This window comes from Clytia hemisphaerica, unplaced genomic scaffold (genome assembly GCF_902728285.1).
Source record: "Clytia hemisphaerica strain Z4C2 unplaced genomic scaffold, Clytia hemisphaerica genome assembly, whole genome shotgun sequence".
Taxonomy (NCBI): Eukaryota; Metazoa; Cnidaria; class Hydrozoa; order Leptothecata; family Clytiidae; genus Clytia; species Clytia hemisphaerica.
Genome location: NW_027103829.1, coordinates 1,062,939 through 1,080,675, shown reverse-complemented (window position 1 = coordinate 1,080,675; position 17,737 = coordinate 1,062,939). Strand labels below are relative to the sequence as shown.

At 35.8% G+C, this 17,737-nt stretch overlaps 1 protein-coding gene across 1 annotated transcript; it reads left to right on the top strand.

Annotated features, from left to right (window-relative positions):
- Positions 1–7,213: 7,213 nt before the first annotated feature.
- Positions 7,214–17,716, top strand: LOC136806820 (uncharacterized). Its single transcript, XM_067063400.1, has 2 exons — positions 7,214–8,208; positions 15,871–17,716. Exons 1-2 carry the CDS (start codon positions 7,426–7,428, stop codon positions 17,050–17,052), a joined length of 1,965 nt encoding a protein of 654 aa, XP_066919501.1. The 5' UTR covers positions 7,214–7,425; the 3' UTR covers positions 17,053–17,716.
- The last annotated feature ends 21 nt before the right edge of the window (positions 17,717–17,737 follow it).

Below are 17,737 nucleotides of genomic sequence, written 5' to 3'. Positions count from 1 at the left end.
TTAAAATTTAACCTGTGGAGACGGACATTAATGCAAGAAACACTATTTAGCTTTATTCAACCTATGGAGACGGAAAGTAAGAACCTACTTGTTCTTCTTTATCTATTGAGCTGTTAAAAAAGTTACAGCTCTTATCTCTAAAATAATATTGGACCTCCCTCACATTAGTGGATACTTTTTGACCTTTACCTAAATCCTTGAAGCATGACTTTTATAGTCTTGGTAGATATTACACAGATGGTTTTAAACTAAAAAATAATTGCTTGGGAAACATGTCAAAATCTGAGCAGGATGGGTTGTCATTTTTCGAAATGATTATTCTAGGTCAAACTATTTTTCTTTTGCTAGTATTTTTTTATATTTTCAGTTGCTAGTATTTTCACAGTATTTTTCAGTATCTAAGGGCCCGATTATGGTACTCTTATCGTGTATCATTTTTTTTGCTGCCATCACGATCAAGAAAATTGCCAAAATTAGCGAAAAATAGCCCAAGTCATCTTTCACATCTTAGAACTCCGTACTATCCCACCATCGTGCAAAAGGAGATTGGAATTTCGCAAGAAAACCATAGTCACGTCATTACGTAAGCCTCTAAAGGGACCTCTTTTTGGTCTCGAAACCCTTACAATGTCTTATCGCTACCCCCAATATCTTTTGACCTAAATAAGATCTAACTGACGGGTGACATAATACTATAACAGATTTAGAATCACGAGTACTTGCTCTTAAGTGAGAGCTCAAGTTTTTGAAATAAGAACTTATATTTATTCAGAATTTACTCAGGTTTCTACCCTGGGGAGGCACTCGAGCTCGAGGTAAATGACTTAGCAGACGTGCGGCACTTAAGGGTCGGTTTTTCAAGGTTTAGCCAGTGCACCGTAAGGGTATGTTTTGACCATTGATTCACAGTAAGGGTATGCTTTTACCTGCACCTGCACTGTAGGTGTAGCAAATTACCTTATTCTTATGAAAATTTTCAAATGAAATGAATTCTTCCTTCGTATGAAAGGAAATTATTCAATAGCGTGATGTGCATATTTCTTATCTGTATCTGTGTCAAATTTCGTAGCTTATTTCTGCACTGCAAGGGTCCGATTTTGAAGTTCAATTTTTGGGCCGAACGTATGGTCGTTTTTAGAACGAGTGCCCCCCCCCCGGGTTTCTGTTTATTCTATATTTTCAACTAGTATACTGGGTGTTCCAAAAATGAGTAATCTTCCTTGAAACAGATTTGTGCTGGCTGTTATAAAGACCTGTACATAAATTCAACCTCCATTACAGATCATCTCTATTCTGTCTTCACTCTTCGTATTCTCAACGCTTTGAACGTTCAAAAAGGACGGGTTGGTTTCAGGAGGTACCTGGTTCCGTATTTCCGCCAATTTTTTCTCAAATTTCTGTCAAACCGTCTAGAAATGAACCAGAATTCTGCCAACGAAAATTCATTTTAAAAAATTCAAGATTTTTGTCAAAAATTCCGCCAATTTTGATTTTTTTTTGTTTTTCAGCACTTAAATTGTCTAATTTTCCATCTCCGTCTGGGAACCCAATTTCGTAATTCCGTCTAAATTTTCGCCAAATTCTGTCCGAAAAAAGGGCCAATTCCGCTCCTTTGCCAACCATGAAAAAAAAACAAAAAAAAACGGCGCGTTTCCTTACACTTCCTTATGCTTGAAAACGACTAAGACTTAGTTCTAATATTTATGTTTATAATTGAAGTTTGATTTGGTACGATTGTTTTGCTTTAGCCAATCACCGCGCTCGAAAGCTTATTTGATGTTCATCCAAGACATGGATAAAAAGATCAAAGTAATCTTCTAACCTGGAGAGATTAAACGTTTTTTTATAAGGACATGTTTATAAGGAACTTGAGGCTGAAAATGGTCCGAAAAATAAAGGATTGTTAAGGAGCAGCTCATGTTGAAATTAAGAAAACAAATTAAGGATCAGCAGAGTTAAATTTGGAGACTTGCACACATTAACAAAACCCGAACCAAAAAGATGACAATATTGATGAAACAACATTCAATAAACGTCTTTTCTATACTGTAGTCCGTTGTTATACTCATACTCATACATGAGTTACATACTTAGCAAATCCAATCTAATTTCACCGGTCCAGGGCACGAAGAAAATTACAATTCGCCGTTTTGAAAGTTCGGTTCGCCACCTCAAGTACATATTTACACTAATCATTACACTGCGCTTGCTAACACATCGCCGGCCTAGAAACTAGAAATCGCCAGAGTTTATTTTTAATCCGCCAGCCTACCAATGACAAAGCAAAACCCCTGGGAATCCCAGGCTCGGAGTCAAGTCAAAGTTCCTTATAAAGAATAACGTGTATCTTATGGAGTCATAGAAAGCATGCGGTGTCAGCGCGGAGTAATCGGAATCTGCTTGGAGATTATGAAAATGGACATAAAGTGAAGTTCCTACTTTCTCAATCCAATTTGATTATTGTATATTGGACGTAGGATTGAGACAAAAATACCATTAGATGCTAGAAATTCTAATTTTGAATATTTTGGAAACAATTGCATATTTAACCACTTCTTTACTTCACAATATAGAAGTTATTACAAACAGTAGAAACAAAAACCTCTCACGTTGTTACATGAAATTGTTGTCATTACACAAAAATTGGAGATCAACATTTAAAACGATTTGATCTAAAAGATTTGCCATTATTATTTGTTGGCATCGATTACCAGAAAATGTAACTCACGCCAAAGGGACTAGACATTGTCTGCCAAAGGCTTAAAGCTACCTCTCTCTTTAATGTTAGTCAGATTTGTTTATCAAGGGACGTCAGATCTTTAAATGACATCTTTTGGACGTTAAACAAACGTAAAAAAAGTCAGAGGGAGAGGAAAATGGTTTTATTTACTGGCGCTATCCATTGCTTTCTTTTCCAGAGTGCTATATGTTCTCAAAAAGTACTTGAAAGTCATTTTGAAGTGAGTTTCTTATCGATTTGAAACGTCAAATCATTTATTGTGATCTCAAGATTCTTGCTGTATGACGTCGTGTTGTTGTTGTTGTTGTTGTGTTTATCTTAAGCGAGTTACTAATTGGCTGGACAATATAGACAGATGGTTGTGGCTCCGCTTTAAAAAAAGCGAAAGATTTTAAGTGAACACTAAGGAGGAGCCACCAATTCTTATTCCCTAATTTTGTATCAAGAATTCTGCATCTTATGTTATTTTACAACCTTCCTTGACATACTCTTTCTCATACCTCAACCTTTAATATCCACCTTACTTCCAGTCAAAAGCATAAAAAGCCTTCCCTTAAGAGAATTGCATCTATGTAGTTACCCATCTTGATTTCCCATCTACTGAGCTAAAAACAGGACTAAAGCAACGCATTCGCTTTGACTTTGGTTGATTCCAATTCGCTAAGAAACAATATTGACCGGGTCAAGGAGCCAGCGAAATGTTATCTTTCCGTACCGTAAAATAAATTTCAAGTAATTCTCATGGTTTTTCAACGATTTCAAGCACATTCTGAAACTTTTTTATTCAATTAAGCATAACTTTTGATCTAACGAACCGAATTTAATAAATGGCCCATCAAAATTTAAGTTTATCATTCTTTGCTCCTATGAAAACGGAATGGTTCTTTTAAAATGTTCAGACCTCAAGAAAATTCACTAGAAACAGAGAAACTTTTTTGTGGTGCACCCGGTATAAACAGCTTGAGAATCAATGATTCGCTGACATTGGAACCTGTTTTATTGAATTTTTTTCGCATTATATGGATATTTTCGTATTCCTTTTAAAAGCTATTCACCATAAAAATAACCTGTTTGCTTAATACACCTTTTCGACCGCAGCCGCCAATTGCCACGCGGGCTTTTTTTGTCTGCTTTATCACACTAAAACCGTCCCAGTCCTTTTTTTGCACCTATAAGCAATACAAAAATGGGTCAAAAAAGGATTGGATCGAGTTTAGGGGGATAAATAATTAAGTGGCACGCGCCTGACCGCGGGACTATGGTCGAAAAAGTGTATCAATGACTGATTTCATCGTAAAAAGAAACATAGACTTCTCCGAAATATGTCGAACAAAAATATCACGCTTTTCGCCCTTTCTAAAAGCTTCAGCAATGCCAATATATAAATATAGTCCGAAGGTTTTTTGGTTGATTGCCAACAAAATGGAGGTACTTGTTTATTCTTGTTATCAAGTAAGGATCATATTCCATTTTGGATGCCATATAATCGATAAAAAAAGCTTTTCGTACCAACTGTATGGTTCATTGTGCGATTTTTTGTATACTTTACGAAGGAAAATTCTTTCAGCAGCATTTCAACATAGATTTTCATGGTTAGATTGTTGGAATTTTATTGGTTTTAAGCATTTCTTGAAAATTTTGGAATTTAGATTTGAGATTTGAGAATTACGATTTAGATTTGAAAATCAATTCTAGTCTTCTGGAACTGGTCTATTTTGATCAGTTTAAGACATTGTGGGCCAGTGAAGAATTGGGTTAGTTTGAAAGCTAACTGCAGTTAAACATCCGAGTTGGAAGAATCGAGTGTGTAAGAGGAACCTTGTTGTATTTTTTTCGATCGATTTTTTCGATTTAGTTGGCGTTACAGTCTAAATAAGTTTATCGACCAAGTGATATACATATTAGAAGTTTATCGTGGCTTGGATCACGACATTTACGTTTGGCTACGTTTCGAGATATTCTCCTCCCATAATTACCAATATAGCTGAGAAAGATAAGAATACGCTTGAAGTTATTGAACTATTTTGCTTGTTGAATTATCATCAAAATTTGGAAAAGATGATACTCCAAGACCAGTAATCTTTATAATGACAGAAGGTTTCATTGGCATAACCTACTAATGGGAAGGGAATGTGATGGATATTAGGTATCATCCCTCTTATAGAAGAGATATGTTTGGTTTCAAATACTTCTGCATGATTGTTTAATTATGCAAGGATGGAGCATCCTTCCAAGCCGTTCAAGTATATTTTCTTTACGCCCTGGGGGTATTATCCTTGCCAACCCATGGTAATGTGCCGTTGAAGGACGAAAAATGGACCCTACGTTAGAGTCGTTTTTTTGAAAAAAGTGACCCTGAATGGGGCTGAATTTCCAAATTTTTCTCAAAATTTTCCATATTTTTTCCAACTTCCCCCAAAAAGGTACCCTACCAGGGACTGATTTTTATTATTTTTGAGTTTTTGCGTCCCTACCTAGGACTCAAGGACGTAAAAAAGGTACCCTGGCCAGCGGCACATACCCGTACCCCTTTTTTCCCAAGTACCCCCCCCCCGGGGCTTTACGACCAAAGCTCCATGTGTCATGAGCACAATATCACATAATTGTGAATGCTCTCCTCGACTAGCTTTCGCTTTGAACCTTAGCTTAATCCAACCTTGTGTACTCAGAGCCGGATGCTCAACCTTTACCGTGTCAAATATTATTCTGGGGATAAGAAAAAAAGATCTATTATTCCGAATTATTCAGTCGTACCCATATGAAGCGCTTTCGGTCATAATCTCCGTCAAAAGAATACCTATACCACAGTTCTTAAATGAAGAAATGGCGTCAAAAATTTTGTAATCCCATTATGACATTGGAAACTTATCGAAAGAAACAGCTCTAGCTTTTAGGGGGTGATTGCTCAAGTGTAAGGCAAAAGTGGTCTTAAAAAAGTGAAGAAAAAGAGTATAAACAGACGAGTGACGTTTACTACAAAATAAGGGGAAATAAACCCTTTTTCATAACAAAAGCTTTTCGAGTTTGATTATGAGAACACGTATTAATAACATCCTAAGAATCTAAATAAGTTTGAGTTTATCAACCCAGTGATATTCATATTGGAAGTTTATCATGGCTTGGATCACGAGATTAACGTTTGGTTACGCTTCAACAAGGGGGATTCACACCTTGTAAGGCAATTGTATTTGATAATTATTTGCAATCAGAAGGTTTTAGTAAAAATATAGTGGAGAAAAAATCCTCCACATCGTCCGATGATGAGAGAACAATCTCTCTAAACGTAGCTAAACGTAAATCTCGTGATCTAAGCCACGATAAACTTTCAATATCCTAAGAATCTTTCAAAGGACTTGAAAATTTCCCAAAAGATACACTCTTCTATAGGTTGTTAAATATGCCACAAAAAATGAAAACAATTTAAGATCAATGCCGAGTCTAGAATGGCTGAATTGCAAGCAATTTATGGAGCAAATTAGTAAAAATAGGTTATTAAGTTTAAAATTAAAATGCCTTGGTGTTACCCTAGAAAACACGAACGCTAAAACTGCCAGTACACAGACCCATTTCTTGTGAAGGGAATTGAGTACCATCGTACCCTTACATACAAGAGATACGAGAACCCATTTGCTGGGACCCCTTTCCACGTTGGAAAATTTGGCCAAAATATCGTTTGCAGTGGAAAATTATACTCCAATTTTTCTACCCACCGAAGATAATCAAATAAAGAAATCCCCACATGCTATATTTTTTCCATCCTCACAGAATTTTCTGACTGGAAAACAATTGAATCCAAATCCCCAGCCATAAAAAAATGGGAATATCGAGCATGGGAATATATCCCCATCGAGTTTTGATCCTTTATTTTCAGCCCCAATTTGATGAAGAATCCTACCGGGCCAGTGAGAAGGGGGAAACAGTGTTCACTGTTGCTTATAAAAGAATACTGTACAGCGGAAACTAAGTACCAAAAAATTTACTAGTTCTCACCCAATGTGTATTGGAATGATATGACACAAGTTTGAAGCGACTGGTTTGTTTATTTAAGGAAGGAAGCATCCAATTTCTTTTCTATAAAAGCGAATGCAAACTAGGTCAAAAAAGAACTGGACTCTAGTCTGTATGTTGTTTTGATTTAAAAGAAAAACATTTATTTATTCAAAAACAAAAGGGATAAAGATATAGTTAGAGAGGTAGCTTGCAAGAGAGGGAGAGATATCATAACATTGAGTTGATTTTTATTTGTCTTACTACAGTATAGAAAAGTAGGGGAGTATGAGATTTGATAGAGTTTGTTATGTTTGCATGAGATATGTGTAATGTAATGCGAATCAAAAAAACATGTGATTGAAATGTAACGCAGTTTGAGATCTGTTCATTTTGTTATCAGCATTCTATTTCGATGTTGTTGTTTTTTTTAGTTTCCACAGATTTTTCAAATATTTAATAAAATTTTAATTGGTTTTTAGTATTAAAAATAAAGAATTCTAATTGGATATTGATATTCGAACTTGAATTTCATTGGTTCGATTCTTTTGAGAACGGTACGCTTATTGGTTATATAATTGATATCTAACTTGAACACGATTGGTTAATATTGTTACTATATTTACATATGGTTGAAACTTTTCGAGAAATTTGTATGCTCGTAAATTCATTCGAAAGGGATTACTTCAAACTCGATTATGGGGTGCCCGAATTCAAAAGACTGTAAAATCAAAAGCCAAGATGGTAAAGTTGTTGATATTGAGTTTTGTGATTTTCCCAAATCGACTCTTATTGTAAACAAAAGAGTATTGGAAGCTTATTACGTAAAACTCCACATTGGCGCTGGTTCATTCAGTGATGTCTTCAAAGCTGAGGACAAGAAAACGAAAATGCCGTATGCTATTAAACGGATACAAATCAAAAACGAGAACGTAAGGGATATGTTTGTATTCGAGGCTAAAGCATTACGTAATGTTAGCCATCCAAATATTATAAAACTGCATGATATCATCAGTACTCCAGTATGTGCTTTTATTATAATGGATTTAGCAACAGGGGGTGATTTGTTTGAACGTATAAGAGATAACTTCAGTAACGGAAGACGTTTAACAGTCACGGAAGCACGTCGTGTCACGCAAATGATCACTGATGCTTTAGCGTACCTTCATGAAACAGCTGGTATTACGCACCGTGATTTAAAGGCTGAAAATGTACTTTACCATAGTCCTGGACCCTCTCGAGTCGTTATATCTGACTTTGGATTTGCATCTTTAAGGGGTCGAGACTCGGTCTTACATACGTTTTGTGGAACACCGGAATACCTGAGTCCAGAGCTTATTTGTAAGCAACAGTATACGAATAAAGTGGATGTTTGGGCGTTGGGTTGTCTGGTTTATTTCATGCTCTCTGGACACTTACCATGGACTGGATTGGAACTCAGAGACAAGATTGCCACAGAACCACACAGTTTCTCAGAGCAGGTAGGGAGCTTTTCTTTTACAACAAAAAGTACTGAAACATGGTACCGTGGAAGATTTCTATCTCACAGCTTTCTCGACTAAATATTTTACGCTCTATTGAGTTTCTTTTAGTTAATCTACATACTAAATCATACTTTGTCAGTTCGAATCTTACCTCTACAAAATTGAGGTCGTTGTGTTCTGTGTTGCAAAGCCACCGTAAGTGCAAAGGTAAAGCATCCAGCTGCGACAAAGGGGATAGTATAGAATTATAAAAGGTTACTTAATGTCTCTCAGATTTGTGCTCAATAATCAGAGAGGATCAAGAGAAAAAGTGGACAGTATATTTGTCAAATCCACATTTGAGGTCATTCCCTCGATATATGATTCTTGATATTCATGACGTAATCTTTTATACGGAAACACCCAAAAAACACTGAACGCTTGCCACCAGTGTTGAATTTAAACAATGAAACTGCAGTGGGAAACAGCCAGTGTTTTTCATGTGTTTCCGTAGAAAAGATTACGTCATGAACATGAAGAATACAGAGCAAAAATCGCGTGCAATATTCGATGCGTAGGTTACTTGGAAGAAGGTTTGATCTAGACCATGGATGGGAAATATTACGAGAATTATATCTGAAATGGATCCACTTTCAGTTTCGATTGGGGATCGTATTCACATTATTTTTCTGAATATTCAGGTCAAATCTTTTTATTATGTTGAATATACTCTACATTTAAAAATGATCTATTTGATGTTGAAAACAAAGAGAATATATACAATCCCCTGGCTCATTTCTAGCGCTTACTACAATCAGGGACAAAATACTTAGCACAAAAGGGAAATTCACCGGGGTGTTTTGAAACCACAATCGATTTGTAAGTGCTCTAAAGTAGGTTCGAAGGGTAGAGTTTTAACTCTGAGTTTTAACGCTAGACTTAAGACTTAGGACCTTAGGATCTGAGGATCCAAAAGTTTAAAAATGGTCTAGTAGGGCTTGAAATATAGCCTAGAAACCAATAAATCCCTCCCAGATCGAAATAATCGATGAAATCAAGTTGAGGGCCTGAAATTGACATTCTCGCTCGAACTTCAATTTTCGAAAAATGGTAAATTAGCCAAAAGTGCAAATATATTATGGCACGGATTGTAGTCAGCGATATACTTTGGATCTGTTTGGTGTTGGAAACCTAGAGAATATATACATTCCTTGGCTCATTCCTATCGCTTACTGATTGGCCATACTTTGGAGCTTGATAACATCAATTTTTCGTTGAATTTCAAGTCTGTATTGACCTTTTTTTCCGGTCTTGACAACAATGTTTTTCGATTTCAATTTCTTCTCTGACGTGCTTTGATTTTCAAGTACTGTCTTGCCTGTTTTCATCGTTCACATAAGGTCGAAGGTCTCGTTAAATGTTCAAAGCTTTGCCAGGCTTGTCAATTACTGATCCTTTTTGATAACGTTAATTTGGGCATTTAATATGAGACCTTGTGAAGGTGTAATCTTCGAGAATATTTTGTAAGAGCAAGACCTTCGTAAATATTCTGGTAGAGAGTATAACCCTCTTCAAAAATTTGTAAACAAATTCAAAATTTGGAGATTAGAGGAAAGAGTTAATTGAAGGCAATTCATTTTAGTCCCAAATATTAAAGAATTTTATTTCCTCTAGAATGTCATATCAGGAATAAAATCACGAAAGGGCATCTAAAAATAAGATATTGAATATCATATCTCTCTCATGTTTCTCTGGTCTGTAAAAATCTCCCTTGGGCCTTTCTTTTCGATGAATGTTTTTTTACTAGTACTGCTTTAATGAGACAAGAATCTCTCTTTTAGAAAGTGTAAAATTTCTTGTCATTCTTAGTACTGCTTTTGTCCGGGGCGGGGGGGGAGTGATTACTCCCACTGAAGGTGAAATCTTCTTGGATCTTGGACTGATTTTTTCCATAGAACTTTCAGATTTGTATACAGTCTAGGAACATCCTGCATTTTCGGTATAACTAAGAAAGAAAATTGACGTTAATATACTTCAATTGCGGGATATTAATGAAAACTGCCCTGTATAGTTTTCATAATTAGAGGGTTGACACTTTACGATATTCAGATCAATAACATCTGAGAGTCCTTTATGAATGAAATAAGAACATTTTTATTTTAGTTTACACACGTAGTGGGACACACCGGGCTCGAAATCTTGGCTGAACTTTCCGGTGGGTCTGTGACACAGGGATGTTGGATTAAAAGATCGGAAAGTTGAATTTTTGCTGAAGGATCAAAAGTACACTACTTCAATTTCGAACTGCTCCAACTGGCAATATATTTGTTATTGAAAACCACTCAATTTTATCTAACGTTTAAGGAATTCAATTCTTGTTTATGACAATGAATCTAACTAAAAGCCTATGCAAACTCATGTTGAAACAATTTCTGTTTCTGGCAGCCAACTTGATACAAAATGAAAAATACTTGGCCGTTCAGGATAATCTTGTGTTTTTTAGAATTTAAAGTCATGTTTAAACAATTTGCAGACTTTGCTGCCAAAACATGATCTGACCGTGCATCGTAAGGAATAACGTCCTAAACATAGACAAGTACACGTTTTATTTATAAGAACAAACTATGTAAGAACATAAGGCTTCGATTGCCAAAATCTTAAGAACAAGTTAAGAACATTTTAAGGCTTTGCGGACTCTAAAGCCCCTAATTTCTTAGGAAAATGGACCAAAATACTCACAAAATGGTGAAATTAAGAGCATGTTAAGAATATTTTTTGGCTTAAAACTCAAAAAGATTAAGAACATCCAAAGGCTTCAAAAATGTTGGATGTTCCTATAAAAAAACGTGTATCTTCTTTATTTCACAATGATGAAACTTTAAACTGATTTAGTGGTCTTTTGCCAACATAAATAGTAAAGGAGCCTCTTCAGAAAAAGACTTTTTACTGTTCATTCCTATACCCCCACACACACATAAACACTTGGACCATATACTCTTTTTTTGTAAGAATCAGTAAACTTTTGTTAAGCCTCGGCTGTTCTTATGGTTCCTTTTGTGTTCTTATGCTAAGAGAGAAACTGAGGTTTTTTTAGTCATCGCGCACAATTTCAAAACTTTTACATTCAATTTCCGTCAATCTAGGCTCGGAATTGCCCTACTTATTAGGAGTATTTTGAGCCTCATTGTTCTTATAAAATTATTTTTATAAAACCAAAACAATATAGTCTTGTTTTTCTTATAGAATTCTTAATTTATCTCATATTAATGTTGGCAAATGATTTGCTAGACCCTTTTGGTTTATTTACTTGGCTAGTAGAAGCATCCAAAAACAAATCCTTCCATCGTCATTTCAAAATGATGCAAAAACGATCTCGATATTTATGAATTTTTGAGCTAGCTTTCGGCAGCCTTGCAATATATCATGGACTGAAAATGACGGACTTTTTTTAACTATTTGACGGATATTCAGATGACGGAAATTTAGCGACGAACTTTGTTATTCTTCTCTCAGCTGCTTCACCAGTTTCCCCGGCTAAACCATACATATTTATACTTCCTGAGTTCCCTTCTAGACCAACTCACCTTTTCTGTCTTTTCTTGGTCTAGGATGTTTTTGACAATCTGACACTCAAAATCTATAATGTTTTGATTACAGTCTTGTTTCATTTATATTAAATCCTGATCTAGTAATTTCTTTCTTCCATGAATCTGTTTGCGCGTATAATTGCGTATCTGAAATTAAATGAAAATTTAAAGCCTAATGTCTGCATCATTACATCATTGTTCTTTTAGAAAAGAGTGTATTCAAGTTAAAAAGGCTTCTTTAACTCGAATCTGTCTTCTTAACTCGAACAAGCATCGAGCTCCTTCAGTTAATACTAACTGCGGGAATGGAAATTTCTATCGAAATCCCAATTGGGCTCAAAAAAAGCTTTGGAATGCAATTTTTCGTATTGAATTTCGAATGGGAGCGAAAACAAGTTTATTTTTCCACCGAGCAAGAAATTTTGACCAAGTTTTCCAGTGATATGGGGTCACATCGAATCTTTGAACACTTTGACAAAGGGGTGTTTTTAGCTCAATAAATATTCCTCAACAATATTATACATTGCTGCGTGTGGCAAATCAGGCACGAAAACGCACCTCTCTTACGTTCAATTTAGAGTATTTTGTTGCATGCAGCAGTCATAAACAAACAAAATTATATAATTTTTCGTTACAAAATGGTTCTGTGATGTTTTGATAGAAAAAATTACACGAAAACTCAACAATACGAATCTGACATGTTTTGTTAGTATTCGTATACATTTGTCTCACACTTCATTTTTCTTCTGCTCTTATTCTCTCTCCAGTACACACTCTAAATACCACACACAATGTTTCGTGAGTCTGTATTCTATATCCAACCTACGGTATTTCACTATGTTTTTCTCGGTGATACTTTTCTTTTAGGAAAATTTGAGATTTGAGATCTTTGAGATAAATTATAGATTTCCAGTTCCCTCCAGATCTCAGAATGTCAGTATCTTGCAAAATTAACGTCAGTCCGGAGATGGTTGGTATTGGCTACAGTTTTTCGTAAGTTGAACCAAGAAAATGAGAATAAGAAAACAAGTTAAGAACCCCTTGTCTCACAGCCCCGGTGGAACTTTCATTCCTATTGAAATCCCAATGGGAATAGAAATTCCTTTGTTCCAAGGTTAAAAAAATCAGTGCCACAATGATTTTGACGTGCAATTCTTAAACATTGAATTTCGAATGGAGATGAAATTATTGTCAATCTTTCCAGTAGGGGTGGGTTCCCAGTGGGTCTGCAACACAGGGGTATAGTTAAAGAACAGAGAATTAACCGCAATGAACTTACAAAAGCCTAAATAAAAATATGACAAAATATTGACGAAACAACATTCGATAGACGTCTTTTCCCATACTATAGTCCATTGTTATACTTATACTTAAGCTACATACTTAGCAAATCCAATTTTAGTAGCTAAGAAAATAAGGAACTCGATAAGGAACTTTGAGGCTGAGATTCTATGGAAAAATAAGGAACTCCAGGCTCGGAGCTAAGCTAAGGCTGATTCAAAATTTTTCATATATTTTTTGCCTGAAAATAAGATCAAATTAAATAAATGGACTGATAACGGCTCGACTAGACGTGTTTTTGTGTTTCGTGGAAATTTTCCGCCCTGGTTGCATATGAAAATGGTTTTTCGGAAGCTGTTATGATTTATACGCTAATTAGAGTGTGAGTTACGCGTTATTTGTTTGTTGATGAAAAGGGAGATTAGGAGAAGGAAAAATACGCGAGTAGTACAACAACAACAACTCCTACGCAAGAAGCAATGTCACTCACTCCCTATTGAATCTCTCACTCCATTTTCAATAAAACGTCACGAATCTCTCAAATAGTTGTTTATTGTGAGAGAAAGTGGAGAGGGTGTCAAAAACTCACAAAAAATACTTCTTTCACGTAAAAACCTATTTTGTCATAAAGAGATCTATCCATACAAGGTTCAATATGTATTGACAAGAACAAATGGTGTATCAAGTGTGCATGAGGACCGCCAACAGGGTAGTTACAAAAAAATTTATATTAGTCATCAAAACTCCTCGTGAGAAACCCCTTCAAGAAGATGACAGAATTTTTCTTCTTTCATGTTTCGACTGGTGATCCCTTTCACTGCCATCTTTTTTATTTAACACAAGATCACTTCATTGTGACTTTGAGGATTGGAATTTGAGCTTCTCTACTATACACTTTAAGTATCTATCAAATGCAGTAGTCCCATTGAATACCTTTTTTCATTTTATGAATCTCCGAGTGGGATTTACACCCCTGTCTCACAGACCCGGTGGGATTTTTTTTGCCAGTGTGGGTAAAATACTTATGACTGGGGATTTGAATTCGATTGTTTTCGAGCCAGAAAATTCAGTGGGGGTGCAAAAAATAACACAATAATTTGCAGTGAGGATTGACTTATCTGATGATTTTTAGCGGGGACAACAAATCTAAGAGTAAAATTTTCCACTGGGGACGATATTTTCCCCAATTTTTCCAGTGGGTCTGTGAGAAGGGAGTGTGAATTTGGTCGCTTAGTTCTTCAATTTTACCTAGTTGTCCTGTGCTTGTTTCAATGCGATGCCGTTGTCGAGGAGGTGCGCTAGTGCTGCCACTCACTGAACAGAGGTGGAAATTATATGTTAATAAACTTAAATTTTCTTATAGTTCCATCACGATTGAGCTCTAAGTGACTTAATTAAGTAAAAAAGGAAATTTTTGAGTCAGGAAACTAGCACTAGTTTCATATTTAATATTAGAGCTTTCTCAATGGTCAGGAAATTATCCATTCAAAGGTTTTAAGTACCCCCTGGTAACGGAAGTATGAATTCTAGTCGAACGTTGCGGTTGATACCGTTAGGTTATAGCAAGTTTCGTCCCTAATTTTGTAGCATATATGGTAAAACGTCAGTTCTCTTAAATTGACAAAAATTATACCAATTCCCACTGGAGAATTGTAGAAATTGTGAAAAAATACCCAGAAATTTCATTTCACTCACTATATTCCAGTTCTAAATTTGTATTTCCTTTCTGAAAAATATTGGAATATCAGGGAAAAGTATCCATCCCTATAAAATATCAAAGAAAACAATAGTATTTTTATTTAATTTCTTCACCCTAAATGGTACTTTATCCGTGATTCCAATCAGGAAATTTAATTTCCACGGGGGCAGTGAGACAGGCGCATACAAAGTAGCAAAAGTTCTAAAACATGTTATGACTTGTTGAGAGATTCAACTTTTTTCCAACATTTTTGCGACTAATTAGGGTAGAAACTAGTCCAAGTGTGTCATTTTTGTTTACCTTCTTGTCTAGAATGCCAATGTTTACAAAAAGTGAGGATCAAAAGCCTTCAGATTAGAAAAAGAGAGAGAAAGAAATTTTTCTCAAGAAGTGTCATCACATGAGAGTGCCGACCGGCTTTACAATCACCTTTGAAAAAAAAAATTATTTTGGACTCTTGCCAAGCTTTCGTTATTAGCAGAGGTCTCCCTTTTTTCATTCTAGACAGAAAGGTCATAGCCTGATATCAAACTATTTAGCATACCCACTTTGTGATTTTAGAACATGCTATATTTTTCTTGCTGAATGCGGAAATAGACCAACCAGACATGCGCACTCATAAATCAATATGTTTTTGTCTGTAAAAAACGCGACACTGAGATATAATCCTTTTCAGACTGTATGGTATATAAGGCGGGCGCAAGGCACATTGTCTCTTCTCTCCCATAAATAAACTACTTGAACTCTAGGCTCTTCCCGTGACATTTCATATTTTTCTCTTATGTTTGGCTAGCCTTGTTGCCTAAACTAGACAGACATAGCTTTTTTCTCGACACTTTTCTCTCTGTTTCCTCACTACAATATAAAGAAAGATACTTAAAACTTACTACGTAGACAACCTGAGTGAATGAACTTGAGTTTTTTTGCGTCAACTAAAAAGCTCAGCTACAGCTGAAATTTCCCTCGATTAGCTTCTGCCCTGATTAGTTTCTTTCTTCAGTATAGAACGACTTAAAACTTGTATCTTTTACAAGCTGCTGCTCTGTTCCAAATGCTATATTCAGCAAGAAATTATGTGTTTAAATGAAAAGAAAATCATTTATTTTGTTTTAGTATTGGAATGAAGTTCCCGAGGAGGCAAAAAGCTTCATAGATTCGTGTTTAGCGAAAACGGAAGAGAATCGAGCATCTTCGAGCCAGCTTCTTCAACATCAATGGATCAAAACACATAAACTAACGGCAGCCGATAAGATCAACCGACAAAGACGAATATCTCTAGCTTCATCCAGACCTCAGAGTATTGGAATTCGGAGTTTAAAAAGCGGCCGATCATCTAAATCAGGCTTTTTACCACAACTTTCCAAATCTCCTGAAGAGCCAATGATAGCTGAAAAAAGATTCAAAGTAGAATCATCCTCTCCTCCACCTCCGAGAATTTCCCCACCCCAATTTACGCCACGCGCCCCTCCACCTTCACATAACAACCCACGTTCACCTCCACCTGTACAAAACATGCCACAGACATCACACCAAATAAAAACAAACAATTTTCGATCGCCTCTACAACCCAACTCAAATTTCGTACCAATGATAAATGATATTGGGATAAGCGAGTCTATACCGTCAAGCAGTTCAATGAGCTACAGTAACGACACTTTAATAGTCTTACCAACCCATTGTAATAATATGATCAACAAAGCTGATCTGTATCTAACCTCGGACGATGAAAGTCAATGTAATCCAAGAGAACATTCAAAGTTGCCAGCGCCTCAAGACCATAGTATGCTAAACATGAATGGTATTGTAAACGGTGGTGTAGACTTGCCTGATCAAGAATGTATGGAGATCAGTACACATAACAACCTGAAACACCAAAACGCAAGTATGAACTTCTTGAAATCTTCGAAACATGTAAATAGTGCTTTACCACCAATAATGAATGGGCACCGTAATGCCCTATTCACACCACGTACTTTTGAACAATACGTTGAAAGAGCTGTGTCTGAGAGTAGTAATAGTTCCAAAAAAACACATTTAGACGAACTTTTTACAGCACCAATCCTGAGGAAAAATACCGGGTTCATGAGGCGATCCCGTTCTTCGTCACCTTCGAATCCGATTTGCCCGATTTTACCAAACGGGTTTTTGAGTAAGTCGGAAGGACGAGTTCAAAACTGGTTAAGCTCAATATCACAAGAAAGTCGTCGACAAAAATGTCCTCGAGAGTTGGACCCAGATCATCCAAGATTTTGTAAATTATGTATGGAAGGAAAATCGTTGGCTAAATCTTTTTGAATGATCTTGTTCCGTGTTGTTGATGAGTTGTTGGGTTAACTATTGCTCTTTTATGGCAATTTTAATTTTTTCTCGCATTTTTTGTTGATCAAAATAGGTAATGTCTTACAAAGTTTAAAATGATACCCAAAATTAAAGCTAAGAATTACATTCGCATCTCCCAGTTTGTACACAACGTTATTTCAATCTTGAGAGCCTTACAAATGTTTTTGAGAAGTCAAGTAGACGGAGTTGAACTTCCAAGAGTCTTATAATTGTCTAAAACAGAGACACTACATGACAATGCATGGTGGTTATAAATTTACGATCCTCACTCACTAGTGGAGCCAGCTCAAGTTTTTTTCAAAACATAAAAATATCTATTAAAGATATTGTTTGCTGAGAAAATAAATTTAATGCCAATAGTACGTCTATAGCTTTGTCCACGTCATTTCGAGAGCCTGATTTGAACGTTGATCAAACCTTTGTGTTACTTTTCCCATGGTCTTGACTTAAAATATGTTTATACATGCGGAATTATATTTTGATAGTGGAAATTGGTATCAAAGTACATGGCTGGCCTTAGGAAGGATATTCTCAAGTGTTTCGATATACAAAACAGTTAACAACAAGTACAATATGTTCGCACAAAACAAAACTATATTGGAAATATTCCTGTTTTGTTTGTTTTAATGACCAGCTCAAA